This window comes from Rhopalosiphum padi, chromosome 2 (genome assembly GCF_020882245.1).
Source record: "Rhopalosiphum padi isolate XX-2018 chromosome 2, ASM2088224v1, whole genome shotgun sequence".
In the NCBI taxonomy this organism is placed as follows: Eukaryota; Metazoa; Arthropoda; class Insecta; order Hemiptera; family Aphididae; genus Rhopalosiphum; species Rhopalosiphum padi.
The window spans coordinates 43,125,464-43,146,509 of NC_083598.1; the positions used below are offsets into that span (position 1 = coordinate 43,125,464).

At 24.8% G+C, this 21,046-nt stretch overlaps 1 protein-coding gene across 1 annotated transcript; it reads right to left on the reverse strand.

Moving 5' to 3' along the window:
• Nucleotides 1-161: 161 nt before the first annotated feature.
• On the reverse strand, nucleotides 162-20,341 carry LOC132923338 (uncharacterized). The gene is made up of 3 exons (XM_060987263.1): nucleotides 20,177-20,341; nucleotides 20,040-20,072; nucleotides 162-561 (listed from the first exon to the last, which is right to left on the reverse strand). The coding sequence occupies exons 1-3, from the start codon at nucleotides 20,316-20,318 to the stop codon at nucleotides 422-424; spliced, it is 315 nt and encodes a 104-aa protein (XP_060843246.1). The 5' UTR covers nucleotides 20,319-20,341; the 3' UTR covers nucleotides 162-421.
• Between the last annotated feature and the right edge of the window lie 705 nt (nucleotides 20,342-21,046).

A 21,046-nucleotide genomic window follows, 5' to 3' on the forward strand; every position in this document is an offset into this window, starting at 1 on the left:
CTAACCAGAGGTCACTTTTGCCCGAGCAACGCCGGGTAGGACAGCTATTATTATATATAAATAATAAAAATTGTATTCATAATAATAGCTCACCTGGTACAAAGAGAATAATATATAGCGTAATTAAATAGCGTAATTTTAGACGTGATTAAGTACAAAAATTATAATTATTGTATTTATTTTTTTATTATATGCATATTTTTTATGTTTCAAGTGACAAAAATTACAATGTATAAAATAAATAGATTCCTTCATTCTGCTTTTGTTTTTTTATCCCATTTAATGATATAATTATAACATAAATCTAAACGTACATATACATATTTTATGGTTCATTGCAATTTGTTACAAAAATATTTCTTAATTAATGTATTTGATTGTTATATTTAACTTTTGATTGATTGTAAACATGCATTATTTATTAATTAATATTTCTTTCTAATAATTTCTGTTGAGCATCAGTGAAAATCTTACGATAATATGTTTTACGAGTATTATTTTCATAGATATTCAGAGCACCACAGTATGTCGTCAATAGATCAATATTAGGGTTGACATAATCTGCAAAGTTATTAGATTAGTTATTAGATTGGTTGATTGATTACCAATAGGATTATATGTGTTAGGATAACCACCCTTTTCAGTCAATGACTGGAAAGGAGTCAACATCAGAATCTTAGGGTAGGTATACACATTCACACATTATAATATAGTCATTAGTGATCAGTAAATAATAAATAATAATGTTATGTCCTTAACACAAATTAAAGTAAGTAGCAGGTAACATCTAGCTCCACTTGGACCGTACTTAAAAACCATCTGCCGGATACGTACAACTTCACACTCACTGCGTGTGTGTCCGGTGAGGATCATATGTAAGGAGTGGTGTAAGGTTATAAATTCATAATTGTATTTTTCAAATAATAAAAAAATCTTCTTTTAAACGTGTTAACGACTGTTAAGTACATTGAGTGTTTCCTTAATTAATATTAAACCTGTTTACTGTTCCTTGTTTCAGTAACTAATGATAAGATTCCAGTTATAATTGGGTAGGTAAATTAATTTGTCATATAACTAAATCCACATATAATTTATATCTTATATGTGTATGCATGTATAAGTGCACATACATATAAATGAGAAGGTAGTAGACTAGAGTGTGTGCGTGATATAAATATAATATGTGTGTGCAATGAATTATGTACACAAGAGGTAAATTATATACATAAATAAAAATAACAACAGCCATGTACCCTCTTCGGGTGTTACTACACTTAAAACTCATTTATTAACAATTAAAATAAAAGGTATTACCGCAAAACCCGGAGAAGAACCCTGATCCGAATTATTTGTATATAAAGGCTGTTTCATAAGGAACGCAGTATTTAATTTTATTAGAAATACGCATTATAAATGATACATATTGTTTCACTACGAGTTAAGATTTAATTGTGAAACACGAAAACGATCTCCATTCTCTTTTCTTACATTTCCATGACTCCACGTTCATATTCAAAAAAGGTTGGCCCAATCATCCCACCTATCTCAAATGCCACACCAAACAGTTACTCGCTAATCGCTAGATGCATTTGATTTTTTTCACATCGTCAGAACGCTACCTCGTTAAAATACAATTAACGAATGCTCTTCGTTTAGTTTTAGTATGATCCATTGATTCAAAATACACAATGACAATGTATTGTCCAATTCCGATGGTGTCCGATGGTGGACACGAAAATAATAACCACTTTAATAACTTCAAAACCAATAGTTAGCAGAAATTATAAGAACAATGTCACCCACCCAACAACAAATAATTACCCCGAATTTCAAAAATGCGTTCTTTATAAAACACTTTGTACTTAATTCATAATTAGTTAATATAAATACAAATTATAACACAACTCAGTTATTATTTTGCAACAAATAACATGCTTATAATATATATTACATTAGTAATGTTTTATTATTTATAGTTAATATTGGTACAAAATAATACATACATTGATAATTAGCTAGGTAATGGACTGCAAATTCTGTAAAATGTTATAATTGTTTTATATAAGTAGTGTAGAAGTAAATAACTAAAAAATATCAAAAAAATTGATAGATGGGATAATAGCCTAGGCCCAGGGATGACGTCAAAGGGGCATGGGTAGATGACTGCCCCGCGTAGACCTAATAACTATGTGGCACAGATGGTCAGACTAATTATATTGTATTAACTATTATTATAATTTATGTTGTTATAACTGTTACGTGTTATTGGGTTATGTTTATTAATTAAGTTTTTAAAAAATTATAAAATATGCATAAAGTGATTGTGCAAACTTGTGTTCTGTACAAACGTATTAGCAAGAAGTTTTAAAATAAAACAAATTTAAAAGTTAAATTCAACTTTCAGAATATTTATAATACTTATTATATTCCTCTACAACTAATTAAACTAATTAATAGATCGATGGATAATAGTAATAAAATATTATTTAGATAAAATGATAAAAATGAGATAATAAAATATTTATATAGAAAAATATAGTAAATTACTATTTTTCTACACTTATTTGTATTTTTATTGTTTAGGTTATTCAGTTATTTATTGACATTATAATTTTTCAATTTATTTAGTATAATTTCAATAAAAATGTTTATCAAAATACTGTTAATCAAAATGGCTGAAAATTTAATTCAATATTGTACAAAAAGTTATATTAATAGTATCTATATTTAAATATTTAGTAGAAAACGCACTTAAATAGTCATAAATATATTTTACACACAATTAAATTAAGAACATACGTACGATTAAGAATTTCAACTAAAAAATAAAATTGATAAATTGTTACTTATTTTAATGTGATATAATTTGTATTTGATCTTACCATATCGAGTATAAAATAAAATAAAAGTATATATATAATATATATACACACACGCATTTAAAATTGTCTGTTAGAAATTTATTTTAAATCAAAAGAAATAATATAGGTTTGCTTAAATTATTGATAATACTTTTCAAATTGCGTTTCATATTTATATGAGTCCTATATGAATGCTTCAAAAATCCAAGGTGAACTTTTGATATTTATAGTTATACATCGTACCCGTGAAATGAACCAAAAATAAAGGTTAAAAATTCCATAGAAGAACCGTAAATTAAATATGTTTGCAATGTCAATAAACCCGGACCATACCATGTTAAGTACCTTGTAGAAATCTCTCAACGTTTGGTTTCAAGAACCAAATATAAACTATGTTCTGCATCACAAATTATCTATACTAATTTATACTAATATTATAGAGAGGAAAGATTTGATTGTTTGTATTGAATATACTCCGAAACTATTGAACCGATTTAATTTGGTACAAAGATAGTTTAGACACGGAGAAAGGACATATGCTACTTTTTAATACTAAAAAGGGTTGTAAGGGGTCGAAATTGGGGATGGTTAATATTATAAAAAAAATTAATTATACATCTTTTTAGGAACCTAGTAACCACTTAGAAGAAATAACAAACATTATTAAACAATTAAAAAATACATATACGTTTGCCGAGTTAGCTATTACTAATATAATGTAAAAAAATCTCGATTTCACCTGAGATAACTTTTTCCCGGGCAACGCCGGTTTTTCAGCTAGTAAATTATAAATAGATCATTTTTTGAACCTTGATTGCTACGTGTGTGGAGTCTTTTTGATGTTTGAATTTTGTATATAAATATATCAACCGAGTATGTGATAATAATTATATAATCGTACCCAATGTCTTATAAAACAGTTTTATACATATGGTTCTCAGTAAGTGAAAATTTAAAAGAATGATTATCATTATAAAAGTTATGAGACTCAAATTTTATACATTGAGTTATAACGTTCCATACATTAAATTAAATATATTTTTCTATATAAAATGCACTTACTGAAATATTCTGGAATAAAATGATTAACATACTAATTAATAATTAGGATTATACAATATACTCTATAATACTATCTCACAATATTATTAGAATATAAATTATCTAACATTGTCTTTATTTAAATTTAGCAATATGTAGTAGTCTACTAACCTAAACTAATATAACCAACCTACAGTAGAGAATTTTTGTTTTTTTTACCTCCTCGTTGAACACCAGAAAGGATGTCAGGAAAACAAGATCTTATTCCAAAAACCCTTTACTCTTTACCTTTAATTAGATAAGTAATGATCAAAACATGATATTAATGGCTCCTTAAAACCTTCGTGTTATAAGACGTTAAGTAAAACTTTTTGATTCACCTTATAAAAGGTTAATATTATATTATAAAGTAAAAACTTAGGTTTTGAGTCAAGACATAGAAACTCGTAGACTTTACAACCATAATTTCAAGAAAACCGGTCATATTGCATTTTGTAATTTAAGTACATATTTTATAATCTATTCGAATGAATTCAGGGCTAAAAAATAAATTAAATAAACAACACAGTTCCGCAGTTCCGCACAAAGCATTTAAAATATTATAAGATTCTTTTGGACACAACAAACTGTTTCATTACATAATTGTAGTTATAAAACATATATTTGGACGCGAAATAGCTTAATGTTAAATAACTAATAATCATTGATTTTAAACATCTATACTGTTCTATTAAACAAATGTTTGTATTATTTGCTCATATGATTGATATTTAATATTTATATAATAGGACTCGTATTCATATATTAAATAAATGTATAAAAGTATGATGCGCAAAATGCCTACAAAATTGGGAAACTTTTATTCAACTAGCAATGAGCATTCGAAATATTTTACCGTTGTTACTTTAATGTGCAAATGTTAAATTCCAATACTGATAAACTACAAAGTATAGAATAACTTTCTTATAAATGCGAACCATTCGTTTTATCATATAATTATGGCATTCCTAAATAACGTTTTTGATTCGCATAGAATCTTCTGAACGTTAAATACTTAAATAAACTAAAATTACATGAGTAGTATTCCCAATGTTACGATTAAGTATATGTTACCAGTTATACTTATTGACTGAGAGATTTTTATACAATACCACATTCATCAGTTTTAAATCAAAGCTACAAACTTAATTTTAATTGTCTATTAGAAAATAATACTCTTTACGTACCTCTCATAACTTTAATAATATGAAAAAAAAATAATAATTTCATTATTATAAAATATACATAGTTACCTTTCTACAGGATAAATGATTTAATATTAGTATACAAAATCGAGGTCTATCGTTATTAACAGAATTTACGAAATATCAGAATTTTTAAATGTTCAATAATTCTGCAGGAGAACTACTTAAACTTTAAACTTTATAATACCATCTTTTAGAGTAAATAAAAAAATGTCATAAACCACTTGGTTGTTATATTATTTTTTTCAATTGGTTAGAAATTGTTTGGTCTTTACAGTTTGGTATTACAACATTTATAATATTGAACCATCACCTACAGTACCTATTACATTTTTACACAATTAATTTAATATGAAATAACTGTTTTGTAATCTCTAATTTATTTTACGATATAGATAGAACATATTGCTTTTAAATGTTTTGATACTGTAATTTGAAACCAAAATGTTCTATTTATATTACAATAAAATAATAACTGTATTTACAAAGCATCATATGGTTAACTAATTATATGTCAATTTGAAAAATATAATACTTACTTCCAATTTTAACTGCAAAAAAAGAATCATTATAATTGCGAGTGATAAAATAATATTAAAAAATAATACGTTTTAAAAAATATGTTTTATTAATTATTGTGATTTCAAAATAGCCAATAGGAGTTCATTTCATAAATTTAGTGACTTATAGGTTTTGATTGAACCATTCAATTTAATTTCTAGATAATGGATACATTTTTAATTTAAACTGGCATCGTCCAGTTGGTTTTACAAATTTATTAACATGAATGACTTTACCCAGCCTAAAAAAATAATTATCAGTTTTCGTGCTACTGTCTGACAATTCCTTTGGCCATACTTAGCTTTGAGGACAAATTTCGTCCACCTTGCTAGCTGACGTTTCCCGATAGAACGTATGAGCATTTACATTGGAGTAATATTCCTTCTACTAATATTATTATATATAATTTGGGGACCGTCACCCTCCTCCCCCAAAATTACTGGTTGTTTTTAGGAAATACGCGGTATTGGATCACAATTGGTCGTATGACTGATTATTTTTTTTGAGACAGAATTTAGAGCTACTTTTATCGGTTATCAGAGTTGAATAATAAAAAAAAAACTGATGGATTGGTCTACTGTATTGTAGATTTGAGAATGTTAGGATTTTTACTATTCCTAAAAACAAAAACACTTTTTTTTTAAATTCTCTTTTAAAAATCAAAAATTGTTGGCCATATTTCCCTCAATATACCATTATTATATATATTATACAAAATAAAAAAATAACACGTACCAAGATCACCTGTGGACAATCATTTTTTAATTAATTTTTAAATACGTACATATCATAATATACTATATTTAATATTATACTATATGATTCTTTTATCGAATAACACTCATTATTTCAAAATGATTTAAGGACTTTGTAGAAAATATTATTTTTACATAATATCCAGTTGAATTAAAACAACATGTCTAAAAATTATAATTTTTAACTTTCAACTTTTTTGAATGACGTTACATATTTTTAATTTCAATGATTAATTTGCAATAATGCAAAATATTATCAGGAGTATTCATACATTAATATATAAATATATATTTGTTTAAGAAATAGATAAAAGAAACTAGATTCGATTGATATTTCTTTTTTAAAACAAGGATTTCAAATTTCAAAAATTTTAATGTATATTTTAGGTTTTTTCTACATACTCATATTTTAAAGATTTTATTGTTTTAATGCATAATTTATCATTTTTTAATTTAATGTTAAATATTTCGAAAAATATTTAGCTTCAGAATGTAAAAAAGTAATATACTATAATGTAATGATAAAAAATATAATTTGTTTACAAAAATATGATGTTTTCTTTTATTGGAAATAATTTTAAAAAAATGTTTTCAATAACAAAATTTCATACAAATAAAATTAGAAAATAATAATAATATTTACTTACTAATTTGTTCATTCGCTAAAAAATAGCAATTACTATTGTTAATAATGGATGCAGTCTTGTAAAATATTTGAATACTATTGTATTTAAATACGTGTAGAAGTATTTTTATGGTATTTAAAATACAATTTTCGTGAGTATTTTTTTTAAATAATCTGACTTTCTGAGTACTTTTTAAAAGTATTTTAAATTATATTTAAATACCATATTTAAATTTAAAAAAATCAACATCTTATTTTATAAAAGAATTTTATAAGATTGAAATTTTTTTAAGAATAATGCCAATCTAATAATTTTATCAACATTACTTGCAACACCTATATTTAAATGAAAAAAGTATACATTAATTTACCTCTAAATAGACTGACATTTCATAGTATATTATATGAAATTGTTAAAATTTATGGTATGTACTGTTATAAAATAGGTACCTATACTGATATAACGATATTCAATATACATTTATATCATAAAGTATAAAATTTAAAATAAATACTTGTTTTTCATATTGTTGTGTTTAAAATAGATTTTATATAATGTAAAAAATACTTCAATTTAAAAGTCTGTGCTAATTTCTAGTAGAAAATTGAATCAAGTCGGTAAATTATTAGGGATGAAGAGTAATTAATATCCGACAGTTCTCTTAGGGAATGGAAAAAACTTATGAAAAGACAAGGATTTTTAAACTAAACAAGTTTTTGATAAAATTGATTTTATTATTTTATTGTAATTAATAACGAATAATCATTCTTTATACGTTTTACTAAATGTTAATGCATGTTATCATTTTCTAAATATATAAGATATTTTCAAGCTATTTTTAAACAAATAAACTGTTAAGTTTTGATTTAAGTAAATAATGTCTCTAAATATTTACGGCATTAAAAAAATTTACTAACAGTCAACAATTTGAAAATGTATTAAAGTTCCCTTTTAAATTGTTTATACTGCGATTAAAAAACAAACTTGAGCATAAATCTAAAATTATTTTTGATGAATGTAATAACCCATTAGTTTTTATTGTAGTTTAGAACCAAATAGTTCTATTTAAATCAAATAATTTCATGATTGATTACAACAAAATATTTATTGCCGAGAACTGGTACTGGGTAAATATTCCCATTTTGGGCTGCTGTTTTGTTAATTTTGATCACAGATATTACCAGCTATATTCAATGTTATACCAAAAACATATAACCATATAGAAGCATACATTAACCATTCCGAAAAAAAATTGAATAAAACCACATTAAACAAAATTCTCGCCTCAAAATCAATAATTGTAGCCATATGTTTTACGCGAAATACCTTAATTATATACAAAATAAAGAAATAATACGTACTGTTTTCAAAGGCTGTAAACAATAATTTTTTTATTCATTTTGAAATATGTAAAAATTTTTTTTGTAAGAGTTAAATAACAGATATTTACATATTTAAACCGAAAAAAATTAAAAACTAGTTATAGTCTGGCGGCCTGCGTAGAAATGATTTTTAGATATTTACTTTGTGTTGTTAGCTTTAATATTATTATAAATTTACCTATTATTAAACTTTAAGGCAAGAATATTAAATCATCTTTCGTCGTTTTTTTACAAACAATTTTTCATTAGATACAATTGTATGTAGTATCTTGATATAATGATATATAATTTTAATCATAATATCAATACTAAATCATTAATATTGAAAATGTCGTATATTTTTGGCGATGATCCACCAACTTTCACAAAAAGAAATAATACTAATTTATTCAGAAGGTGATTAAGGTCGATGTTGACGAAGGGTGCACAAAAGCAGAGCTTTCAAATATTACAATCAGTTACATCATACAAGCGATAACGATTGAATAATAATATATTATACGACGTTTTATGATTTATATAAAAATTGTGAAGAAAAGGACAACAACGACGCCGTAGTGTCTCAGACCATAGAGTAATTAATTTGTGTCCTAAAAGCACAATTTAACTGTTCATGATATTTTATAAGTTATCAGCGATACCGGTCCAACGCAAAGTTAGCATTATTGACACTTTGCCAGAAGCAATGATGTGAGACATTAAAAATAAAACGATATCGCAATAACAATGATGACAATTATAAGGGTACTAAACAGTTAAATTTAAAAATGAATTAATTGGTTCGGTGTAAAAAAATCGTTTTTACGAGTTTTTGGTTCATAGCACATTATACATTTTGTTAATGCGAATTTGAAATTTCATACAAATAAAATTAAAATAATAATAACATCTACGTACCACTTATCACATCTAAAAAAATGTAATTAATAACGTTACCAATTAGTTATGCCTAATTAATAACTATTGAAATGTATTAAAATTTATGAATAATCAGAATTTCAAAATATTCGGAAATTCCTTAAGAGAGTTACATAAACCTCAAACTATAATATCTTCTTATAGTTTTTAAAGTGAAAAAAAATTATGTCAGTTTGAAATAAAAAAGTTCTACTGTATAACCATTTGGTTGTTTAATTATTTTTTTTTTGTTTGATTAGAACTTTTTTAATTGCGTGGAAGTAAAATTTGGTGATACAATAATTAATAATATTGTATTTTGAAATTAGAATTACATTTTTTACTCAATCAAAATAAGATATTTTAACTTTTCGGAAATCTCTCATTTATTTTACCATGTAAAAATATCAATAAATATCAATTTAAAAATTATAATAATTACATACTTATATCTAAAAAAGAAAAAAAAATATTCTAATTGTTGGTGATAAAGTAATATAAAAAATAAAAATAAAACTTATAATGTATTATGAATTATCGTGATTTAAAAAAGCCAGTAGGACATAATTTTTAAAATTTAATTTCTAAATAATGGATATATTTAAAATAAACTGGGATCAACCAGTTGTTATTAAACCTATATTATGAAGAATGATAATGAAGTACAAACTATTAGAGTCCATTTGCATTTTAATAAACTAATAATAGGTATTGCACATTTGCATTTTCGAATTAGTAATATATTATTTTACTGAATAAATATAAGATATTACTTTTTGGTAATCTCTAATTTATTTTAACATATAGATTATAGTTTATAGGTAGAACCTATTTGTTTAAAAATTGTATTTAAGACCCAATCAGTTTTTGGTTCCAAAAAAAATGTATTAATACATAATTCATAAGAATTCTCCACTCAGGATCTAAAATTCTAGGCCATGTTTCACACGAAATATCATAATTATAATATATACAAAATAAATAAATAAATAATACGTACCAATCCCATCTGCGGACAATAATTGTTAAGTTACTTTTTAAAGTGTACACTTTATATACTGTATAATAATATAAACTTTATATATATTTATATACACAATAGTCCTAGGGCTGCTCGAACAGTCGAGCTGGAACCAGTTTCCACAGAGATTGTCTCTTTTGTTTCACATTGGACAAATTATTCTAGATTCTAGATAATAAATATAGAGAAATGTAGAAGAAATTTAGATAGACTGTCATTTATTTTGCATAAAATCTACGAAATTTTAAATTTTACAACCTTTTTTAAAATTAAAAAGTTTTTCTGCGTATGACTTATATAAATACGTCCTAACTATCCAAACAACGCTATGATATACACCAGGAGAAACAAAAATTCAGTAAAGTAAATAAATAAACATTTAAAATATTTACCAATTCTTCCTATAAAAAATATGTATATAATAATATCATATTATTAATATATATAAATAATATTCATCATGAAGACCTGAATGTTATGTTTGCCTATTGATAATATTGTCTTTATTATTATGTGCATTCAAGAGTATTATTAAAAAATTCTATCTTTTTGTTTTGCGTATTTCAAGTTTTACGGGTGTATCTATGCATATTATTCAATTTTTCAATAAATAAATTTAAACAAAATGTTTGGGGACTTTTTAAATATTTAAAGAACTTATAGGTATTCTTCTTGAGTAATGTGCTCTCTAATATTTCTGAACTCCAATGTCTAATTAATAATTATGTAAAATTAACATTGTTGCTATTTTTGCTAATCGCCAGGATTGGGCATATAATTGTTACATATAACTAAGTAATTTAACTCGGTTATTTTTGTAATTTTTAACTATTGTATCTAGTTACACATCTTCCTGTAAGTTTATATTAAAATTTAGGTTACAATTAAAATTTGTATTGTATATAATATTTATATTTAATATTTATCACTGTATGATTATCATATTAGAAAATTTAAATTAAAAAAACATTTTGGTACTGTAATCACAGGTATATAAACATATTAGTAGGTATATGTTTATATATCTTTAGCCGTAATTGACTGTATTTAATATTTATAACACAGAACAAGATGTTTATAACGACAATTGTTTAATGATAAAAATAAATCATTTCCAATTTTAAATAATTATGCCACAGTAAAAAACTATTTGTATAATTTAATACAAATCTCTATTCTTCTACTCCAGTTGAAAGGTAATTTTCATTTATTGGATTCATTCATGTTCTACTACTGGCTACTACTATAATAAATTTATCTGACCAAAATTTTGAAAAAATTAGTTTTTTTTAAAGAAAATTAATCTTATTAATTTTAGTAAAACATAATTAATACAATTATTTTATTTAAATTTAATTTCATGCTTTCAAACTGTATTACCTATCATTATATTATATAAATATCATTGAATTAGTCAATAATTTAATTACTATAAATATTACTTTTTTATATTATTTTTACTATACCTATGTTGCATGCACTTATTTCATAAAAAGCCTAACTACTAATTTTATAACTGTTACGTTAGACAATTTACAAATGTTTAAAGACTGTTATATAAACATGTTTTTTTATTGTGATTTATTATATAAGTAGGTTGTCTATGCTTGATACATTAAACTTTTAAAATGTGTTAATTTTATTATAATATATGAATAAATAAAACATATTTTATTTATCAATGTAACTTGTATTCAGTAACACAACATAAAAGTATCTATTATCTTGTAATTGGTTACACAGTTTTAGAGTAACTTGTAAATTGAACCAGGTACAATAAATAAAGTAACCCCAACCCTGCTAATCGCTAATATATGAAATAATTAACGTCACAAAACAAATTTTTAACCTCGAACAGAATAAAATAAAACTAAACAAAAATTTACATACTCAGTGTTGCTGGAAAAAGAACAATTAATGGATGAATAAAATTAATTTAAATGATTTGATATAGTATTATGGTGGGAAAATTATAATGGCACAAGCACAGCATATTCGTTGATTTTTTATTTATTTAATGGTGATATCTAACAAAAATTTATAAAATAAATTATGAGAAACATATCACCACATAAAAATAATACGCAATAAAAATAAAAACCAATAAATTACGTACTCAATATGTCAGCTAAAACACGATCGGTATAAATAATTTATTTTCATAGTTAATAATTCAATATAATTAATTAAGATAAACCTTATAAATAAGTATAACAATGCTATTGAAATTTAACTTACTGTATTTTTCTACAAAAATTAGTTAAAATATTATTTTGTTAATAACATCATATCAGAGGTAGGTAACTGACGGAAATTGAGTAACTCACAGACAAATAATTTGGATTTATGAAACGTAAGTCATTGCATTTGATGGTGAATGAGCCAGAATGTCGATTATAAAAATTGCAAGATATGGTTCCATAGTGAAACTTTTACTATCTACATTTTCCATTATCACTTTCACAGGTTAAGGACTTTCGTTTTCAAATGGCATGAATGCATGATTACAAATGTGTGAGCGTGTGTGTTTTAATATAGTATAAGTATTGATGCATAAATCGCCATTGTATCGTTACAGTATCGTCATATAAAAATATAATACATTTATTTTAATATGAAGTATAATCGTCGTATTTCGTAACTTATCACAGCGTATTAATTTGTTTGGTATTATGTACAAATACTACAAATCATTTTCTGCACTACCTTTAACGGTACATCTGATGATTTCTTTTGTCATTGTTCAATTATTAAACTCTTGTTGACCATGTGTGTTTAATACTTTTATAATTTTTTTAAATTTATTAACAAGAGTCAAGGACACTCACAAATTATTTTTTATTTCGTAGTAAATATAAAATTTAAATATTCACTTTTTATAATAATGATATCCACTAAATTTATAACTATATATATTGAAACATAGTTTTCCTCCTTGTGTTTCACAAATATTAGAAGTCTCCAAATTCATATTAAACAGTTTACTGAACAAACGTTATACTGACATAGTGACATCCGTCGACAATGTGTGTAGGTACGCGCAACATACCATGGTCACCACTCACCATAGTACTGAATCATACTAGCCGGGAACAATAACACAATTATAAGTTATAATATAAGAACAGCTTTTAGAGCTTTCAAGCTTGGATAGTTAATGCAAAATATAGAAGAAGTTAACCCTTCTGGCTCAACAATGATAATTAAATATTTAAGAAAAGAATTGACTAAACAGAATAAATGTATAATAGTATAATAATAAATTAAATAATAATATAAAAAAAACTCACTGCTGCTATAGTCTTCAGGTCTACAGGAAACACCCGCTAGAAATTCAATGAAATTCACACACAATACATATACAATTACAATGAAATAAATCAATAATAAGACAAGACAAATTGTGACGCCGAATAAATATAATAATAATATGATATGACGTTGCGATTCGCGCACACGGCACACATATCTAAAATAGAAATAATCAGTAAAATATGGCAATTAGCACCCACGTAATATAATATAAAAAATAAAAATACGACGATTCTTTTATGTATTAACAACAATTCTGTTTTCAGGTTAACAACGGATTACGTTATTCAAGTATAGAGAAATCTAGACAGATTCTAATTTATTTTGCATAAAATCTATGAAAGTTAAGCTATACTAAGTAGAATTCATTAATTTATCGTTTTACGTATTAAATAAACAATCTTTTCTTAATTTGAAAAACGTATGAGTTATATATAAATATACTCTAACTATCCAAACAACGCTACAATATAGGAACACCAGGTGAAACAACAATTATGTAAACTTCAATAAATCAAAATATAGATATATTAAATAGGTATTTACCTTGGACATCTATAAAAACAAAAATATAAATTTTATAATTAATAAAACGATTTTAGTATAACTGTTATTTTTTACAAGTGATTTTATTTTGTTTTTAAAACTAAGCCGATATTCCGATTTTCTATTTTTTTTTATCTCCTGCAGTTATAAATGTTTTATACCTACTCAACGGTAGAAATCATTATTTGCGTCTAAACGGGATACAGTTTTCATATAATATCTATATTATAAATATATGATTACCAAATGATCAAAATCACGAATCACAACATACAAACACACTAATTATATAAAACTACTAGCTGTCTCGCACGGCATTGGCCGCGTAGAGAACGTCTACCTCCAAAGGCGCCCCTTTGTAGTAAAATTTCGTACGGGATACTGCTAAACACAATGGAAAATGGGGGGGGGTAGCCAAAATCACGAAATTCTAATTCCAAATGTGACGGATAAGAAATAACACTTTGTAATTATTTCAGTTAAATGTTTCAAGGTCTTCAATAGAAACTTCACTACACTTACACTTCACTGAATAATACTTAATACGTCGTACCGAACTTCCTCTTTTATACCTTTGAAGATTGAAATTTCTATAACGAAGCTTTAGGGACCATTTTATACGACGTCACTCCCTATACTTGAACACTGTGGATCTTTCTAGAAAATTCTATAACTTTCTTTTTCACAATTAATGCAATGCAAAAATATAGTGGGCCTTAATTGAGATAAAAAACTATCCTATTTAATTATTAGGATTACAAATTACACACAAAATAAAAAATGTCATCAAGATCCGTCCAGTAGTATCAGAGATCATCCCACACAAACACTGTGACACGAGATTTTTATATATAAGATAATATTGAGTGGGTCGGGTGACAACCTAAAATTCAATAAATATAAACTTGTCGATTATACAATGTATCAGAAAAAAACAAATACTTACCAAAAAATTCGTCTATAAAATAAAATAGTCGTATATTATTATTTATTTTAAGGTAAAAAATTCTTGACAAAAGTGAAAATAAATTACCTAGTTCATAAAAGTATAAAATTATAAAATTTTATTTATTTTTGTCGAAATCAAAAATATGGACTCAAACAGAAAAATTGGCCATATTATGTTAGAACCGAATACGAACCAAGTATTCTTAAAAAAATTTTATACAGGTATTATAAGGATCACTATATGGGATCTTGTAATGAATTTTCAAAAATGTTGATTTATTGAATATTTCTTTATCAAAATGTATAAAAAAAAATGCTAAAAACAATTACAAATTTAGCTTGTCTATAAATAGACCAAAAAGTCTTTTAAAAAATTTGTTAATTTTATCATATAATAAAAATAATATTATAGTATAATCATTTTGAGAAAATTTTAAGTATCTAAAAGTATTCGTTTTTAAGTTATACCAAAAATATCAAAAGTTTTTGGAAAGAAGTATTAACTAAATCCAATTTGCTATCTAAAACCATATATAATTTTGATAATTAAAGAATTCTATCAACTACTTATCGTGTATACATACAAAAAAACATACATAATTGTAAAATAACAATAATACAACTAGTAATAATAAATAAGCATAAAATCTCAGTAAATTTTAAATTTATACAATATCATTCTTTTTTAAAGTCGATTTATGTAACCCAATCATGCAAAATCTACTTTATTAATTAATAAAACTTAATTTAAAAAAAAAATCGCTGTAAATACGTACTTATATTTTCTAAAAAATAAATATATAAAATTTATATGTAAAAACTTATTTTTTTGTGATTACTATTGATACAAGAAAGGGGAAGGGGGGTTAGGGGTTCAAATTTTTATCAAAATAACATGTAATAAAATAATGTATTTTTAATTCATGTACCTATTATAAAAATGTACACCTGACCTACTGGGATATGCTACTAAGATACATTCGTGATGGTATTATAGAGTATTTAGAGTGTTTAGGCTCGTTTAATGTAATTAGTATCAGACTGCCTCAAAAATATCTACATTGCACTTTAGTTTTAAAGGCCCTCATTTTAAACACTAAAATGTTTAATTATGTAGTGAATGCTCAAGGTCGAGGCTTACCGTGCAATCACACATATCTACACCATAGGCCATGTATCATATTATATCCCTGAATGTAGTCCCACGTTAAGTAAATTTTGTAAAATAGTTGAAAGGATTTGTGAAAGTTCACCCTCGCAACGAAAAGGTTAGGTCCCGTAGAATGTGTGGTCAGTGTTATTTATGTCAAAGTGAGGAGTGAAATTGCTTTCTAGCTTAGACATATATAATGTTAGAAAATGTATTTTGTTATTTCAAAATACTTACTTGAAAAATTCACGTTAGCATAATCGTTGACACTATGGCCTGTAAATTTATTATATTAATGTAAAACAAAACATCAGTCGATGTTCTCTTAGAACAGAACTGTTCCCTAATATTATTTTAAAGCAGCAACTTATAAACTTAGTACATGTAGATATGAACCTTTGGACAGAGGTACTAGAATTTTATATTTACAACTTTTAATAATAATAAACTACCGTACGGAACATATATAATTTTTACTTATATAAAATTGCTGAGGATAAAATACTGTAGCCGTTTGAAGAATAGCAATTAATATTACATTATTTATTGGTTTTTTTAACTTGTTAGTTGTTACATTAGTGTGTCAAATTTCGTATGGGTTGTTAGTGCAAGGTTTCATAAAATAATTTTTTATTTCAATGTTTTGTAAAAAGACTTTCTTAAGATGACTTTTATAGAAATAGTAATAATAGTATAACTTGTCGTCATACAAAACATATATATTATTGTAGGTTTAAAGTATCTAGAAAACATAATGTTGGCATGTTGCTCTTTTAACAAAAAAACAAATGTTAGTCAAAACAGTCTGATACGTGCGTGTTAAGTAGTAAATGTCTAAAATTAATAAATAATAAGGTACCTATATATGCTATACACTTAATATGCATCTTTACAAGTGATATTTTATTTATATCCGGGAATAAACAAATACAAAAATGAAGCCTAGTATTAAGTATTTATGATTAATACAAGATGAACGAAAAATGACATATTACATAACAAATGAACCTAACCTTTGACGCGAAGACTCGAAGCTGGTCTCTTGACAGAAACTAGACCGAAATCGGTGGTAAGAAAAACTGAACCACACTATATAGGAGAAGAGACTGACAACATAAAATGTTCCCATTTACGTTGATCGTAGTTAAGCGGACTGTCCGTTCAGAACCTGGATGAATCGCTTTGATATGTTTTATGTGCCACAAAAAGGATGTGGGGTGGGGGAATTTGAGTCCTCAAAATCAGGAGCTTCGTATATTGTATATAAGATACATCTCGTTGCGTAACATCATTAGCCATAGTTAATGTCAAAAGTGTATTATTATTATTATTATTATTATTATTATTATTATTATTATTATTATCATTATCATTATTTTTATTTTCAAATATTGATACCACTGACGGGGCAATTGTGAACTCCGTCAGTTGTTTTTTCTTCCCTGAAATGGGTATATTATGTAAACTCCGCCACATCAAAAAAATTCGAAATCGAAAAAAAATGGCAGAGTTACAGGATGCTTATAAATAGGTACACTAATGGAGTAATAGAAGACTGAATATTTACAAATTGTATCACATCATTTATGTATACATATAAGGCATAACTATTAACTATAAATTTTTGGATTATTTTATAGGTATAGGGCCCCCACATACAATATCGGTCCCCTGTACTAAATGTTTGTCCAGCCCTTTATAAAACTTTATAAAAATTATAAATACATTTCAACGGGCCCGCGGGCCTTTAAAAAAGCCAGGCCCATGTACTCGAGGTCCATCAGCTTCCCCCCCTCTTGTGAGGGCTATGATTAGGTATAACAATTATTTATTATGATTTTATTACTATGATTTAAATATTTAATGTGAAGGATATGATAATACATTATATTAGAATTTTTTTTTAATAATATTATATTATATTATATTATACTACTATTTGATTTTCTTCACTAGCAGTGTTTACATGAACCCAATTTTATCTGGTTTTTTTCTGGTGGAATTTACAGTAAAAAAAAAGGAATTGTAGCAGAGTTTACATGCGCCCCACTGACAGATAATGAACAAATAGAATATATAGGTCAATATACCTTTGTATGAGTAAATAACTTTAAATACCTACATAATATTATTGTTATATATATTACATAAACTTCATCGTTTTAAACCTGCAGGTGGCTCACGACCTCACGTTAACGGTCCTCGTGTCGTACACATTTATAATAACTAAATATTTAAAACTGAAATAGTTTTATATTGAGATCATTAAAGTCAATGCTTGTAATTATGTCACATATTCTTCAAAGAAGGATATAAGTACAATAAAATTCTACCCTATAATTATAATTACTTACCTGTAAATCTAGCCATATGTAATAGAATATCTGTTAAATTTTAAAATAATTCATACTCAATTATTATTTAAAACTAAGTTTGATTAGCATAACAAATTGTATAATTGAACGGTTCAAAAATATTAAACGAACTAATAACGTTTTAACGATAATTATGAAATGCCTAGCTCACTATATATTGACTGAATATTTAGTGATTGTTTTTATAGTACGTTATTGGTCTAACAAACTGTTACAAGGTTTCAAATATAAAATTAAAAAAACTATATACCTATTATATATAGGTACCTAATAACTATTTTTGTTTAAAAAGACACGAGCACACAAAAAAAACATTTCACTGTAAAATCGATACAATCTCTGCTTTGAATCTAAAATGAAATACTTTATGTTATGTATTTACGATTTAGACGGTACTTAATTTAAATTATTTTATTAAAAATATTGATTTTTTTATTAGTTTCGAACGATTTATATTCAAATCCCATTTATATACATAAAGTAATAATAGAGTAAATATCTATAAATTATACACACACAAACCTTAACTATTAACCAATTATAACTAACGGTTAACTATATTACAACCTTTTAATACTTAATATTAAAAATATGCCAAGTTTCCATTTATATATTAATAATAAGTTAAAAATATTACATTTTAAATCGGCTGAAAAAAAATATTTAGTATCAGTATTATTTATGACATAATTGTTTTTATATAAAGTCTAATATATTTTAAAATTGAATTGATTGTATTAAATAAGATATAACAATATTATTTGACCTTCTTTCGGATAATTTTGCATACATTTTTCATATTTTAAATAATTATATTAATTTTATTTTAATCCGATGTGGAAAAAATATTAAAATTACAGATTATAAGTAACATTAAATGTATGTTGCTTGTCTAAAGCCAGATAAAATTGTATTGTGTCAAAAACATTTTCTATGTTATAAACGATTTGTAATAACTTATTTAATATTCATGCCCAACAGCTATATTTAATGAGTTTATAAAAATATTTTATACAACAGATTTATTATATTTTTTCTATCATAATTTATGATTTACTTTTTCATAAACAATACAATTTTTTAAAAAACCTTCAAGCTTAACATTTTTGTTACCTAAATGACTACATATTATTATTGTGTATAAATTAAAAGTAAGAAACAGTGTAAGTTATGTTTCTCTCTAGTAAATAGTTACAAAATAACAATAAATGGTTTTGGTTTTTGGATAATTTATAACAAATTTACAAGCTGTTACATATCATTATCAATGCAATAACCATTAAATAAACAATTTTTATTCATAAATAAATTTTACCATACCAGCATCATCTTTGTTAAAATTTCCTGGGTAAACTAAAAAAACATAAAATGTAAGAAATGATATGTTACGTATGAACAGCAATACAATAATAATTAAAAAAAGAAAAATTAATTAATTAATAATAAAAAAAACATACAATCGAAGTCATATCTATATTCATCATATGTTGGATCAGATGTTGCTGGAATAATCAAAATTGGAAGAACTATGATTGTAATAGTTACAAAATAATGTTTAAAAATATTCATTTTTGTCATCTGATGATGCATACGAAGCATAAAAATTATGTGAACGTAAAATAATGAAATGGATAATAATCATACTTCTTAAGTTCTTTTATAACTTATTCCGTTCTATCCCACCTTGCAATAATAAAGAACAAACAATTTACAAACAATATGTAACAACAAATATACTATGTCAACAAAAAATAATCATTATTTGTCATCTTCTGTTTTAGACATTATTTTAATATATTATAGTATACTTAACCTATTAGTCACGTTTTATTTAAGAATATATTAGGTTCTTTTAACACAGTTGAGTCATATTAATTTTTTTTTAATACACATGACGTATAGAGCAGGCCACTTAAGCGCAAGCCACTATCAATTATTTAGGTCAATCAATGTATAAAATGAGCTAAATTATTATTTATATATAGTACTTATAAGTTATAAGTACTATATATAAATAGTATATGACTATTTTATTTTATATATATATCAATTACATCACATTGTCGATTCCCAAACACAATGTTTAATGGTAGTAATAATAAGTGTTAAAATAAATAATAATTATAAACAAATAAATATATTATTATTTTTTACGTCTATGTGTAAACCCAGTCTTGTAAAGTATTCGAATAAATTTATTCGATTAAAAGTATTTGAATACTTTTTTGTATTTGTATACTATTCTAAATACATTTTAAAAAATATACTCGAATACGTATTGTGAATATCTTTTTTTAGTATTTTTATTTTATATTTAAATACTAAAT